This window comes from Chiloscyllium punctatum, chromosome 29 (assembly GCF_047496795.1).
Source record: "Chiloscyllium punctatum isolate Juve2018m chromosome 29, sChiPun1.3, whole genome shotgun sequence".
Lineage (NCBI taxonomy): Eukaryota > Metazoa > Chordata > Chondrichthyes > Orectolobiformes > Hemiscylliidae > Chiloscyllium > Chiloscyllium punctatum.
In genome coordinates, this window is record NC_092767.1 from 62,259,651 (window position 1) to 62,274,914 (window position 15,264).

The window sequence follows — 15,264 nt, forward strand, 5'->3', positions numbered from 1 at the left end:
TATTAAAGTGTTTTTGTGCTTTATAAAGCTAATGTTATGAGAAATAAAAAGTAGTTTATACGTTACAATCTGACACAATATCAGTCTCCATATCTCAGTGTAGACTATTTATAAGAATTTGTGGAGTAACAAATTTGGACACATTGCACTCGAATGGATTTTAGGGGCATTCACTCTCTCCACCACTAATATATAGTGGCGACAGGGTGTATTATCAAATGCTACATTGTAACAATTCACCAAAACGCCTTCGATAATAACATCTTCCAAACCCATGACTTGGTCAAAGGCAGCAGAAACCTGGAAGCACCACCAACTACATTCTGACTTGGAAGTATACCATCATTTCTTCAGGATCAGTGGGTTAAACACTTGGATCTCCCTCTCTAACAGCACTGTGGATGTACCCACAACCCCTGGACTGCGACGATTCTTGAAGGCAGCTGACCACAATCTCCAAGGCTTGGGCAATAAATTGTGTCAGCAAAATTCACATGTCCTAGATGATTTTTTGAAAAAAAAGCTCAAAGGTCTGAGTGCTCCACTGCTGTTCCTATGATTGCTGAGTTCCCCCTATTGTCCAGTTTGAGCAATAAGCAACCAAAGTTTGTCTCAAACGTGGATAAACGAGGTATCCAATTCCAAAAATCTTATGCCATTGAACATTTCAGGAAATGATTTCTTAATTGCAAAAGCTATGGAGGACCAAAATGGTTTGGATATCTATGTACACAACACACTAATTCCTCATGCACAGAGTCAACACATATGCAGAGAAGATCATGAAATGTTGATCTTTATCACAAAGTAGCAGAATATAAAAGAGATGTTCAACTGTGGGGAGTTTTGTTTACTCAGCAAGAACTATACTGATCTGGAAGGTCAGCAATGACGATTGAATGTTGGATCAGTTTTGAAGGACTGAATGGCCTACTCCTGTTCCTCTTTCCTACTGTTCTCATGTTCAGCTCTGGGCCCATATTAGCTGCAGATTGACCAAGTTGATAGCAGAGTTTAAAGTGTTAAGGTATAAAGCAACATTACAGGAACCTGAGTTTAAAAGCTTGAATAATGATCTCGTTGAGGTGCTTAAAATAATGAAAAGATTTACAGGGAAGCTATTAAGCTCGTGATCCAGAACAAGAAAGAATCTTACTAGAGGTGATTTTTTTTTAGACAAAGACTGACAGAACTGATAAACATTTCTCTCCCAAAGGGCAGTAGCTGTTTTTTGGCAGCTGGAAACTGCATGTTGGGTGGAGGTGTGAAGAACATGGCGAAATCAGATTGAGGCATACATTAAACACAAACTATTTGAATGATCAGACTAATTCAGTGAGATGAAGGATGCACTGATATATCTGTGCCCACCGAAGGCTCTGTTTCTGTGCTGTATGACTCTATGACTCTATTACCCACTCTAGTATCAGCTCAGTATTAGTGCCAGTGTGCTCAGATGCCACTCCAGTACTCATTCTGTATTAATATGATTGTATTTGGTACCCTTGTCAATTCCTGATTAGGGGTTTTGCTCGAAACGTCACTTTTCCTGCTCCTCGATTGCTGCCTGACCTGCTGTGCTTTTCCAGCACCACTCTGACCCATGTCAATATCAGTCCTGTCTTCATACCAGTATATAGTACCAGTCCTATATTAGTTTCATTGTGTTTGCTATGCAGTCCAATTTCAATCCTATATTAATACCAGTGTTTATTTGCCAGTCTGGTGCCAGTTGTGCATTAATATGTGTGTCCATTACCCAGTTGGTACCCGTCCAGCATTAGAACTAGTGTGTCCGTTACCCAGCCTGGAGGCAGTGCTGTATTAATGCCAGTGTGTCCATTACCCAGTCTGGTGCCAATTGTGCATTAACGCCAGACTGCTCATCACCACCTCTGGTCCATAGCCTGTGCTAATGCTAGCATATTCTGGACCACTGTAGCATTGTTGCTATATTAATGCCAGTGTGTTCACTGTTCACTCCTGCTGCCCAGTGAAGAAACAAAAAAAGACCCCTGAAAATTTTAGCTCCAGTTTCATTTTTTCCCAAACCCAAACATCTGCTCAATTTTGTAGTATTTACCCGCTGCAACTTTGCCAATAAAGTACTTGATTAACCGTTTGTAGAGCTGGTTGCCACCTGAAAACCTTGGCGGCACCCCACAGTTGCCACATGCTTTCACCGGGTTTACCTCGGGACCTGAAGGCTCTCTGGTTTTCAGCAGCTCCTCAGGTCGGTTTGCCTCCTGGGCTGATGACGAGGCCGTGGAGAAGATGGCCTCTGTTTCTTCCTCCTCCCAGTTGATGGCCTCCGTGGGAGGTTCCTGCCCCAGCAGGATCACATTCCCAAAGCTGGGATCTGATTGAGAATGGTGAGGAGCCTTCCGCTGCTTTATTCCACATCGGTTGGTGTAATAGCCCATGGCAGGGTCTTTCCTGTGCCGATGTGCCCTACAACAAGCACCCTGGTGATATGAATGGGGCAGGCAGGTGGAACTGCCCACCTTTGAGGTGGAAGGCTGGTAGCCCGCATTCCCTGCTCCCTCAGGCCACATGCTCAGGGCTCCCGGCTCCTCAATGGTCAAGCTGTCCATCTTGTCAATGGCCCTCTGCATCAAGCTTATGCTGGGGATGTGATGGGACTGCCGGCATTCGTAGTAATCGGAGTTCGGGTAGTAGACCTCATCAGCCATGTTGAAGTAGTGGCGGTCAGTCAACAGCCTCCTGTCACAGTTCAGAGCTGCATTGAGGCCTTGGATCGATAGGTCGTAATATTTGGTGTGCTCGTGGGTCATTTTGAGCTGCTGTACGGTGACAAAGGGATGCTTCAGCGCCGCACTGGGTGTGATACGCTCGTGGGAATCCAAGGTAAGCATTCTTTTGATAAGCTCCACCATATTTTTGCGATCGTGAAACTCAGCAATGACCTCATCATCTGGGAAGACGGCCTTGGTGATGTTAATAGTCTCCAGTTGGTCCAAGGACTTTAGCACATATTTCCGTCTCTCCAGTGGTTGGACCATGGTTTCGGCCTGGTAGTCAGTGGAACACTTGAGCTGCCACTGGTGGGCAGAGTTCTGCCGAGGGTTCCTTCTGAAGAAGTTGTTGGCCTTGGTGGCTGCATTCAGGAGATGGTCCTTGGGCAGCCCTTGTGTCTCAACAATGTACCTGATCTGGTCGTACTCACTGTTGCCGGGGTAAAGGGGCCAACCCAGGTGCAGTTCCGCCATCACACAGCCAAGGGACCACATGTCTACCTTTTCACAGAAGGGAAGACCAAGGAGAATCTCGGGCGAACGGTAAAAGCGGGACTGGATGTATGGTTCTGTGGTGAAAGGAGAAAAGGAGAATATTAGTGCATAGATGTCAAAACAAATAGCCGTCTGGTCAGAATTGGGGGGCTTTCCAATGGTTTCCCTTCAAATCTGATACAGCAACAATTCATCTTAGATAAACCTAAAATGATCCAAGGTTCTTTGTGTTGCCAAACAATTTTGACAATAAGAGGAAGAAGATTAAAACAGGAGGAAGAGAAGGGATTGAGTGAAACAGAATAAATACCAATGTTTACTAATGTGGGTCCCGATGTCGGAATAGGAGGAGGCCATTTGGTGCTTCAAGCCTGCTCTGTTACTCAATTAGTTCACATCTGAACTATATCTCAACTCTGTGTACCAGTCTTGGATCCAGAGCTTTTTAATACTCTTTGTTGAACAACTACCTGTCAATTATAGTGTTGACAGCACCAATTAACCTCTAGTTTCAATTGCTTATTTGGCAAAGAAAGTTTCAGATTTCTATTCAGCTTTTGTATGAAGAGGTGTTTCCTGACATCATTCTCAGAACTCTAATTGAAGGGTTTATATGTCTTTATTCCAGACTCTTCTGCCTGAAAAAATAGTAGCTCTTGATGTAACCTAGTAACTCATTTAGATACCTGGATTAGATCACACACCGAGCTTCCAGATGTACCTTCCAGATACTCTCTGGAATTTATAGTCCAATTCAGTGTAGCGAGGGGTTTATGTGATCCAGTGGTATGTCCATAACTCTGAGCCAGAAGACCCCGGTTCACACCCCATTTGCTTTAGGGGTGTGTAGTAACATCTCTGAACAGGTTGATTAGAAATATCTACAGTTCACTATTCCATTTAGGAAGTTCTGGGTTAGTATTGTGGTTAGTATCCCTGCCTGTCAAGCTGGACACCAGCAGAAAATTTCCCGACAGGCAGTGGTTGATCTGTGTGTGAATGGCTGAATGTAAATTATACAGGTAGAATCGTGCAAGTGAAAGTGTACAAATAGAATTGTGCAGCTGAGATTACAAAGATGGAATGTGCATGAAATTAGACAAATGGAGTTGTTTAGTGAAATTACGCTAGCAGAATTGTGCAGGTGAAACTATAAAAATAGTTTTCTACAGGTGAAATTACATAGGTGGGATTGTGTAGGTGAGATTGTACCAATAGAATTGTATACAGGTGAAATTACGCAGGAGGAATTGTGCAAGTGAAACTATACAAATAGAACTGTGCAGTGAAACTCTCCTTATGGAATTGTGCAGGTGAAATTATACAAATGGAATTGTACAGATGAAATTAGGCAGGTGGGATTGTGCAGGTGAAAATGTAGATTGAATTCTGCAGTTCTGATTAAACAAGTAGAATTGTGCAGGTCGACTTATACAGATGAAACTATTTAGGTGGGATTGTATGGGTGATCTTATATATGTGGAATTGAACAGGTGGAATTGTACAGCTGGTTAGGGCTATTTGGTGGTGGCAGCTTAACAAGCAGCTGAATAATACCCAAGCAAAAGTCTGAAAAGATCTGAATAGTTGCTGCAGAGCTGATGTCCAATCAGCAGATGGGGCTGTTGACAATCTTGATTATTTTTCCAGACTTAGCAACAGGCGACGACTACATCATCATTCTTGGGTTTTACAAGGACAACACAATTGCATTTATATTGCACCTTTACCCAACTAAATGACCCCAAATGCATCAATAGGGTTGACCTTGACAGGGATATATTTTTCTTTATTCCTTCATGGGATGTAGTGTCACTGGTTAATTCAGCATTTATTACCCATCCTCATAGAGTCATAGAGATGTACAGCATGGAAACAGACCCTTCGGTCCAACCCGTCCGTGCCGACCAGATATCCCAACCCAATCTAGTCCCACCTGCCAGCACCCGGCACATATCCCTCCAAATCCTTCCTATTCATATACCCATCCAAATGCCAACTAAATATTGCAATTGTACCAGCCTCCACAATTTCCTCTGGCAGCTCATTCCATACACATACAACCCTCTATGTGGAAAAAGTTGCCCCGTAGGTCTATTTTATATTTTTCCCCTCTTACCCTCAACCTATGCCCTCTAGTTCTGGACTCCCTGACCCCAGGGAAAAGACTTTGCCTATTTACCTTATCCATGCCCCTCATACTTTTGTAAACCTCTATAAGGTCACCCCTCAGCCTCCAACCCTCCAGGGAAAACAGCCCCAGCCTGTTCAGCCTCTTTCCTATAGCTCAAATTCTCCAAATCTAGCAACATCCTTGTAAATCTTTTCTGAACCTTTCAAGTTTCACAGCATCTTTCTGATAGAAAAGAGAACAGAATTGCACGCAATATTCCAACAGTGGCCTAACCAATGTCCTGTACAGCCGCAACATGACCCCCCAACTCCTGTACTCAATACTCTGAACAATAAAGGAAAGCATACCAAACACCTTCACTATCCTATCTACCTGCGACTCCACTTTCAAGGAGCTATGAACCTACACTCCAAGGACTCTTTGTTCAGCAACGCTCCATAGCACGCTCCCCATTAAGTGTATAAGTCCTGCTAAGATTTGCTTTCCCAAAATGCAGCACCTCGCATTTATCTGAATTAAACTCCATCTGCCACTTCTCAGGCCATTGGCCCATCTAGTCCAGATCCTACTGTAATCTGAGGTAACCCTCTTCACTGTCCACTACACCTCCAATTTTGGTGTCATCTGCAAACTTACTAAACAGTACCTCTTATGCTCGCATCCAAATCATTTATGTAAATAACAAAAAGTAGAGGACCCAGTATCGATCCTTGTGGCACTCCACTGGTCACAGACCTCCAGTCTGAAAAACAACCCTTTTATCTTTGAGCCAGTTCTGTATCCAAATGGCTAGTTCTCCCTGTATTCTGTGAGATATAACCTTGCTAATCAGTCTCCCATGGGGAACCTTGTCGAACGCCTTACTGATGTTCATATAGATCACATCTACTGCTCTGACCTTATCAATCCTCTTTGTTACTTCTTCAAAAAACTCAATCAAGATTGTGAGACATGATTTCCCACACACAAAGCCATGTTGACGATCCCTAATCAGTCCTTGCCTTTCCAAATACAGGTACATCCAGTCCCTCAGGATTCCCTCCAACAACTTGCCCAGCACCGACGTCAGGCTCACTGGTCTACAGTTCCCTGGCTTGTCCTTACCACCTTTCTTAAATAGTGGCACCACGTTAGCTAACCTCCAGTCTTCCAGCACCTCACCTGTGACTATCGATGATACAAATATCTGAGCAAGAGGCCCAGCAATCACTTCTCTAGCTTCCCACAGAGTTCTAGGGTACACCCGATCAGGTTCTGGGGATTTATCCACCTTTATCTGTTTCAAGACATCCAGCACTTCCTCCTCTGTAACATGGAATTTTGCAAGATGTCACCAGCTATTTCCCTACAGTCTATATCTTCCATATCCTTTTCCACAGTAAATGCTTTGAGATCCTAATTATCCAGAGTGCAGTTAAGTGTCAACCACATTGCTGTGGATCTGGAGTCGCATGTGGGGAAAGTTAAAAATCACACAACACCAGGTTATAGTCCAACAGATTTGATTGGAAGCAGTAGCTTTTGGAGCGATGCTCCTTCATCAGGTGGTTGTGGAGATATGGAGAAAGCAACAGTGTTACTGAGTGCTGCATAGTCATGGAATCTTTTGTTTGCACATAAAATATAGGTTGCACTCAACAGTGAGTACTTGCAAAATCCAAAACACAAGCATCTACTGTCAGAAGTGATTTTTTGATAGGAAGCACTTGCTGAAGAATCTTAAATGAGGTAACAATTGACAACCAAGCAGTTATAATGAGTTGAGTTTATAAAGTGGTCTGCCACATTTTCTAGAAGTGCCATGCCAGTAAAGGCATGTCATATTTATAACTTTTAAGTAGAGCTGAAAATGTGTTGCTGGAAAAGCACAGGCCAGGCAGCATCCAAGGAGCAGGAGAATCGACGTTTCAGGCATGAGCCCTTCTTCAGGAATCATGCCCGAAACGTCGATTCTCCTGCTCCTTGGATGCTGCCTGACCTGCTGTGCTTTTCCAGCAACACATTTTCAGCTCTGATCTCCAGCATCTGCAGTCCTCACTTTCTCCTCGAAACTTTTAACTAGAGACTTTCACAAATGAGGGAACTTTGACTGGACTTAAAATTGTCAACAATGGTCACCAGAAGGTCAGATATGTGTCTTCAAGAAACTGATTCTGAGTCTGGTTGCGCCATGTAGACAGACAAACACGCATTACAAACCAAAAGATATTAGTTACACATATTTTGGAAGATTATCACAAATGCATTCCTGAATTGAATGGGTCTCAATCAGAGGCACACTGAAAACACTAATATCAGTGTTGGAGAACAATCTAAAGGCTGTGACATCTTAAGGTCTCCAAGTCATTTCCATTTTATGTTCAGCAAAATGGCAAATTTACTTCCTGTTATTGAGATTATAAGAAATTGACTTTTGTGAATTACAGAAAGTCCAACACTTCAAGAAAGTCCTGTGATCTCCTTTGGCACATGACTTTAGTTGTTAAACTTGTCTAATCAGGACTTCCAGGAGTGGAAGATTTTTCCTTCAGGCCCACAACATACCCATATCCAAAACAGACAGTCCATGTACATCATAAACTGTTCCTTTTTTAGATAAGTTTTAATGGTGAACTATTCTATCCAACTGTAGTTTCCTTGCACGTAATTATATATTGTTTGGATGAGTGCCATAATATTCAGTTTAAGGGTGAGTGCTTAAACGACCAATCACCTTCCATAGTTTAAACTCACAGAAAGCTTACAGCTGGTTATATTATCCAAACATTGAGGGGTTTTAGAAAATGTACAATTCTTTCTTTCTTAAATACTCATTGATTGCAGACAGTTGGGAAAGGGACAGGAACTACAGCAGGTCTCTTCATATACAGTATCTGTAACAGAAGTGACATACATTTATACAGAGGAAGCTGCCTTTGCAAACAGAAGGAATATGTCAGAGCCTCGCATTTTGTTTGAGTTACAAGGAAGCCTATAGTTCCCCTTTATTTTCTCCATGGCCGTACCTCACCCAAAGTCTATTTGTCAGCCAATCAACATCTTTTCCTGTTGAACTATAAATTGTTTTTCTGTCTAGATTAGATTCCCCTACAGTGTGGAAACAGGCCTTTTGGCCCAACAAGTTCACACCGACCCTCCAAAGAGTAACCTACCCAGACCCAGTTCCCTCTGACTAATGCACCTAACACTAAGGCAATTTAGCATGGCCAATCCACCCTAACCTGCACATCTTTGGATTGTGGGAGGAAACCAGAGGACCCGGAGTAAACCCATGCAGACACGGGGAGAATGTGCAAACTCCACACAGACAGTCGCCCGAGGCTGGAATCGAACCTGGGTCCCTGGCGCTGTGAGGCAGCAGTGCTAACCACTGAGACACCATGTCATCCAGATATTCACTAGTGGGATGCAGGTATTGTTAGCTGGCCAGTATTTATCTCCCATCTGTAGTTGCCCTTGAGAAGGTGGTGTAGAGTGTAGTGACTGTAGCAAGGTCAGCCAGGAGGACATCATAGAATATGAGTTCCGATTCTTACTGTTAACCTGTTCCAATCAGGGAGCCCTGGCTGACAGATTTGGGCAGGTGTGTCAGCCATTCTGTTCACTCTGAGAGCTGGCTCTGAGGAAGTATCAAGTACTACGTGTAAATAAAGAGTGACTTGGTAAAGGGATACCGGCCTCTGAAGTGTCAGTTCAGTGAGCTGCCTTTTTGAACCGCTGCAGTCCACATGCATTTGGCATTCTTGCAAATTAGCCTGATGAATGCAAGACAAAAAGCTTTGGCAACTTAGCTGTGTTTTTCAGTAAATAATAAGTTCAAGTTTAAATACTTCAATTACTTCTCATACTTACATATTTGAGGAGAAACAAGTTTAACCTGTTAATCTTTATAGCCTGAGCATAAATCTGGTGATAACTCCAAGATGTGGAGCCCAGAAGTGAGAGCTGAGCTACAGATGAGGTCCAAACAGATCATTGAATGGTTGTTATACAATTTCATCGCTTTATCTTAAGGGAGATGGAATGTCAAAGGCTGAATTTCTAATAGACAATGTAAATTTTTTTGCCTCAAAGCTGAGAGTGAACTGGATTCAGAAAAAAGAACATGGAGAGCTGGGAATTTCAGATGGGCTGCAGAATTTCAACAAGGAGAGAGATGCAGGTGAACACTCAAGGTTAGGTCGAGCAAAACCTTTAAAGAACATGGAAACAAAGTTGAGAAGTTTGAAATCAGTGGAAGTGGATCCTCTTTCCCACTCCCTTCCTCCACCCAGAAATCAGTGAATGAAAATGGAATGGTGGGATATTATTACATGGGATGCACAGAGGTCTGAATGAGTTGGACATTACATTGGGTGGAAATCTGGAGCCCTTTGTGGAGATGGTCAGATAAATCAGAAGAGGTCAGGGTGAGATACAAATGACAAATAATTTGATCCTGGGGTCAAGGAGGACACCAGGTTCGAGTATTTTTGGTTTCCTCTGAATCAGCAGCCAGGATGGGAGATGAAGATAAGTATGCTTTGAATTCCATCCTTTTAGTACTCTGGAAATTCCGGCATTCCTAGCCCCATCACATTTGTGATGACTTCATGATGGCTAGTACAAAAAAAAATTGGAATATTACAACAAGCTTCATTTCTCATGATTCAGTGGGAACAACAGGAGAAATATTCAATGGAGAACCATTGAGTTGGGGGAGCAAAGTTACTCAGGGTTAATTTGGGTTGAAAGGGCATAAAGAGGGCAATTACCTCAAAGTGGGGAGGTAAAATTGGTACTGGGTGTCCTAATCCACAAGGTTTTGGCCTCAAACTAATCAGGGGCAACAAATGACTACCCTGACATTCTAACCTGCACAGCCCCAGCAGCTGAATAACAGTTTTTTGGGGGGGGGATAGTGGGGGGGGGAAGGATACCCTTGCATGATCCATTAAGTGCTTTGGTCTCCAATCTGAATACATCATTAAGAATTAGCTCCTGTACAGGAAGACCCAGAGACGTGCCTGAAATGGCAAAAGCTCTGAAATTCAAAACTGCGCTGTGGCAGACAAACGAGAAAAATGTGAACAGATTTTACACTTTGGTCTACAAAGTAATCATGATTTGAGATTGCTGCAGGTCAGGCAGGAGATACAAAAGCTTAAACACATATATCAACAGGCTCAAGAACAGCATCTTCCCTGCTGTTATTAGATTTTCTGAATGGATTTCTCAAATTTCAAATCTAATGTTGGTCTTGCTTTTTGTGCACCTTCTTTGCAGCCATAACTTTGTATCCCTTGCTCTGTTCGATCACCATATGATCGTTGAAGAGAAAGTCAACACTGCAGATGCTGGAGATCAGAGTCGAGAGTGTGGTGCTGGAAAAGCACAGCAGGTCAGGCAGCATCCAAGGAGCAGGAGAGTCGACGTTTCAAGGAATTCCTGATGAAGAGTATATGCTTGAAATGTCAACTTTCCTGATCCTCAGATGCTACCTGAACAGCTGTGCTTTTCCAGCACCACATGTTTTGACCCAATGATTGTCCCAATTTGATCCAATTATGATCCACCTGTACTGCATGCAAAACAAAACTTTTCACTCTACTCAGGTACATATAACAATCAAATCAAATCAAATTAAAGGTTTCCTTTGAACAGATGGATTCATAGCCACATCAGCCAAAAATTTCAATAGCTCCTGTTTTCGGTATGGGAGACACATTGAGGAAGGCAGACCCCAAACTCTGTGCCGCCTCCTCATTTTCCTAACAGTGTCGTTGAGTCAGGTGCTCTGGTTGTTGGCTCAGCAGGGGGCACCCAGCAGCATGCAAGATTAATGTGCATATTAGACAACCTTTCCCTCTTGAAGGCAGTCTGTCCTTCTTCAAACAGAGCTGCTCTTCTTTGGAAGAAGCTGCTGTCCAATTGTGTAAGGATTTAGGTAGAAGGGATCAAGTGAGAAATGGGTAAGAGAGTGGATTCTGCTGCTCTGGCACAGGAGGCCTTTGTGATAGAAATTGACAAGATGGGAGGGAATGGGACTGGGACCTAAAGTGGAGGCATTGGTCCTAACCACCAGCTGGAAAGCTGGGATCACGTTCAACCCACTGGCATTGGATGATGAATTCGCACAAGCGACCTTTACATGATTTGATGCAAGTGAACTTTTGTCCCCCACACCCAACCCCTGGGAGAAGATGTCCTGCCCGACCCCCAAACCAAAACGATCAACCAATCAGAGGACAGGCATTGGTTGATTGGGATTTAAATTCTGACAATTGTTTCTGTGGAACCATCCTAGGACTGGCTTGCCTCTCAGAATGTGAACGTTGTCTCATGCATTATAACGTTGTCCAATCCATTCCGATTCCATCGGCAACCTAGAAACTAAGGGATGGCCTCCACAGGGAATTGGAGCAGATATTTGGAGAGGTTCACTCCCAGCGTCTAGATTCAGGGACCTAGCAGGAGTGCTGGAAGAGCCTAATGCTCTAAAGCGAGTAGTCAAGGACAGGACGTCTACAGGATAGCTCTCACCCTGTGCAATGCACCATCACTTACCCAAAAATGTACCTCAGGCCTCAGCTGGAACATTAAAAAAAAACAGGAAGACAGATTATGATCAGAATGGTGATTGCTCGGGAAAGCGGGGTGTGCATCGAGGCTTGAATGTCCTTATACACCAGTTGTTGAAGGTAAGTCTGCAGGTGCAACAGGTGGTAAAGAAGGCAAAAGATATATTGGCCTTCATCGCGACAGGATTTGAGTATTTGAGCAAGGATGTCTTCCTGCAATTGTCCAGGGCATTTCTGAGACAACACCTGGAGTACTGTTTGCAGTTTTGGTCTCCGTATCTGAGGAAGGATATTCTCGCTATGGAGGGCATGCAACACCAGGCTGATTCTTGGGATGGCAGGATTGACATATAAGGAGATACAGGATCGGGTGGGATTCTATTCTCTGGAGTTCAGAAGAATGAGGAGGTATCTGCTGGAAACCTATAAAATGTTAATGGGACCAGACAGGGTAAATACAGGAAGGATGTTCCCGATGTCTGGGGAGTCCAGGTGCAGGAGTCATAATCTAAGAATATGGGATAAGCTATGTAGGACTGAAATGTGGAGCAATGTCTTCTCCCAGAGAGTGGCAAACCTATAGAATTCTCTAACACAGAGAGCAGTTGAGACCAAATCATTAACTGTTTTCAGGATGGGATTGGATATAATTCTTAGAGCTAAAGGATGTGGTAAGAAATTAGGAACTAGGGACTGAGTTGGATGATTGACCATGATCATATTGAATGGGGGAGCAGGTCAAAGGGCTGAATGGTCTAATCATGCTCTTATTTTCTTATGTTTCTATTAGCATCCATCTCATCCGCCAATCCTTTCACTGACACCAGAGTCACACCCTCCATCTCGCAGTCTCCACATCTGTGTAACTAAGCAAGGTACGTCATCTTAAAAACAGTGCAACACTCTCAGACTTCCCTCCCTCCATCCACCCACAGCCACAAAGGGAATGGGACTGTGGGAAGGAGTACTCCGGCCTAACGTCTCTGCCCCATGTTAGAGAGATGTACTCAGCATCATGAGTGGCCGAGACCACTGGGAACGGTGGTCAGTTCCTGCCTGTACAGCCCTTTTCCAGCTCCTAACTCTCACTCCCTCCCACTGCTGTCTGGTGGAATAGAGTGAATGTGTGTCATTGAATCCCTACAGTGTGCACAGAATCTCCACACCCACCCTCTGAAGAGCAACCCACCCAGACCCATTCCATTTCTCTACATTTTACTCCTAACTAATGCACCTCACCTACACTTCCCTGATTACTATGGACAATTTAGCATGGCCAATTCACCTAACCTGCACATCTTTGGATTGTGGGAGGAAACTGGAGCACCTCGAGGAAATCCACACAGACACAGGGAGGATGTGCAAACTCCATTGAACCCTGGTGCCTGGTACTGTGAGGCAGTGTTGCTAACCACTGAGCCACTGTACCCTAGTTCTGCCTTTTCCACAGTGGCTTCCTTGTTCCCCTCCTCTTCCCTATCCTCCCTTCCCTGCAGCAGCCCCTGCAAGGTGGAGCAGATAGAGACACGGTGACAGCATCAGCAAACCCCAACATCTAATATGACACTCACAACCAGTAGCTCAGAAACTGGCACTGTGTGAACTGTTAAAGGGCAGAAGGGTAAGATCGTCACCTGGTGGGACACCAGGCCTGAGTGCCCAAATGGAAGGGGAAACCCTTGTTTATGCAGTCACCTCACAACAGGCACACTGACAAGGATTCTGATGGGATGGCCTGCTGATGAGCACAAGCACCAAAATCTTGGAGGACACACCAACAAAGGACAGCCCAGCTCCTAAGGGGCATCAGGTAGAGCCCAGCGCGAAGTGGTGGTCAACCCCATGACATAGCTGCCGCATCTAGCACCTCTGTCCCAGCTTCCACAACAGCCCAGGCCAAGGCCTCCTGAAGTCTCGATGCAGTAGCTGAGAGCTCACACCCTCAGGGCATGACAATGCAGACTGCTCCCTTGCAGATGGGAATCTCAGTCCTCAGTGGAGCAGTCCAGGTTCTTCCCACAGCTCCTATCGTCCAGGAAATGATCACCATTGCTGAGATGCCGAACTATAGAAATATCTGCTCTCCCCTGTCACCATGACAGTGTCCCCACCGCTGCCACTCTGCCAGTACCCTCGCTATTACCTCTCACCCACTATGGGGGAGCGGTCTGAATCTGGCTGTAAGATGGGGCAAAAATTCCCATCAGATACCCTGGACTAAAACCCTCTGAACTTGGGACATGAATTTGTGGAATTCACATTTGAACTAAGAGTCATTGAGCACTCTGGCTGAGACAGAGTAAGCAATATGTAAGCCCAGGGGCAGCTGTCTGGAACGCGTTAAGCTTGAGGAAGACCCCCACAAATGCCTCCGCTCATATACAGTAAAATAAAGCTCATGCAGAACAAACAATCAAGACATTCTGGAGCCTACAAAATTACGAAACCATTCAACTTTTAATCAATTTACTTGGACATAGATACTGAACATTCCATACCATTGTAGACAAGCAAATCTGTTTCCCTTGAATGGGATGGCCTTCACACTATCAGCAGCACCTTAACCTAGAGAATTAAAAATCACACAACACCAAGTTATAGTCGAGAGCGTGGCGCTGGAGGCTCGTGAATGGGTATCAGTGACCCTGATGCCCATTGATTCTCACTTGGCTAGTTCCTGATTCAGTTCGGGGACCACTTCCTTGGTGAACCTGCAGGGGTTGCTCTTGGCTGAGCTAAGAGTTGGGGGAAAGTGTTCCCCGAAAAACTGTGGCAAACAAGATCCTCCCTCTGTGCAGACATTGCCCCTCCCCTTTCTGTGCTCCATTTGTCTGTCCAAACTGTGCGAGGTCAGCAATTCCCCTGCTCCCTGTCAGTGAGGATGCAACTCTACTCTCTATGAAATCCAACCAGTTACTGCAAAGCACCTTTAGTAACAGTGTCTCTGCAAGCTTTCAGATCGCAGGGCAGAGTCAGAGGCAGTTCACTGACAAGGTAGATCCCTGTTCCATTAAATAACGCAAGTTAGATGTTTGTCCGTTTAAATAGTGTCGATTAGATTGCCTGCCCCTTTCAATAGTGCAGGTTACTTATCTATTCCTTTAAATAGTAGGAAATACAAGCTTGATGCTTGAAATAATGCAAGTTAAATGCTTGACCCCTTTAAAAAGGGCAAGTTAGATGCCCTGTCCCTTTAAATAGCTCATGTTAGATGCCTGTTCCTTGGACTTGCAGAAATTTGATGCCAGTCCTTTTAATTAGTGCAAGTCAGATGCCTGTCCATTTAATAAAGGTGATTTTGATGTGTGTCTCAATAAAT

General features: G+C 44.2%; 1 protein-coding gene across 1 annotated transcript in view; it reads right to left on the reverse strand.

The window, feature by feature from the left end:
- Positions 1–2,036: 2,036 nt before the first annotated feature.
- Positions 2,037–15,264, reverse strand: part of LOC140454679 (homeodomain-interacting protein kinase 4-like) — a 34,343-nt gene continuing 21,115 nt past the window's right edge. The window contains exon 2 of the mRNA XM_072549608.1: positions 2,037–3,325. Coding sequence (XP_072405709.1) covers positions 2,037–3,325 — 1,289 coding nt within the window. The remainder of the gene's footprint in view (positions 3,326–15,264) is intronic.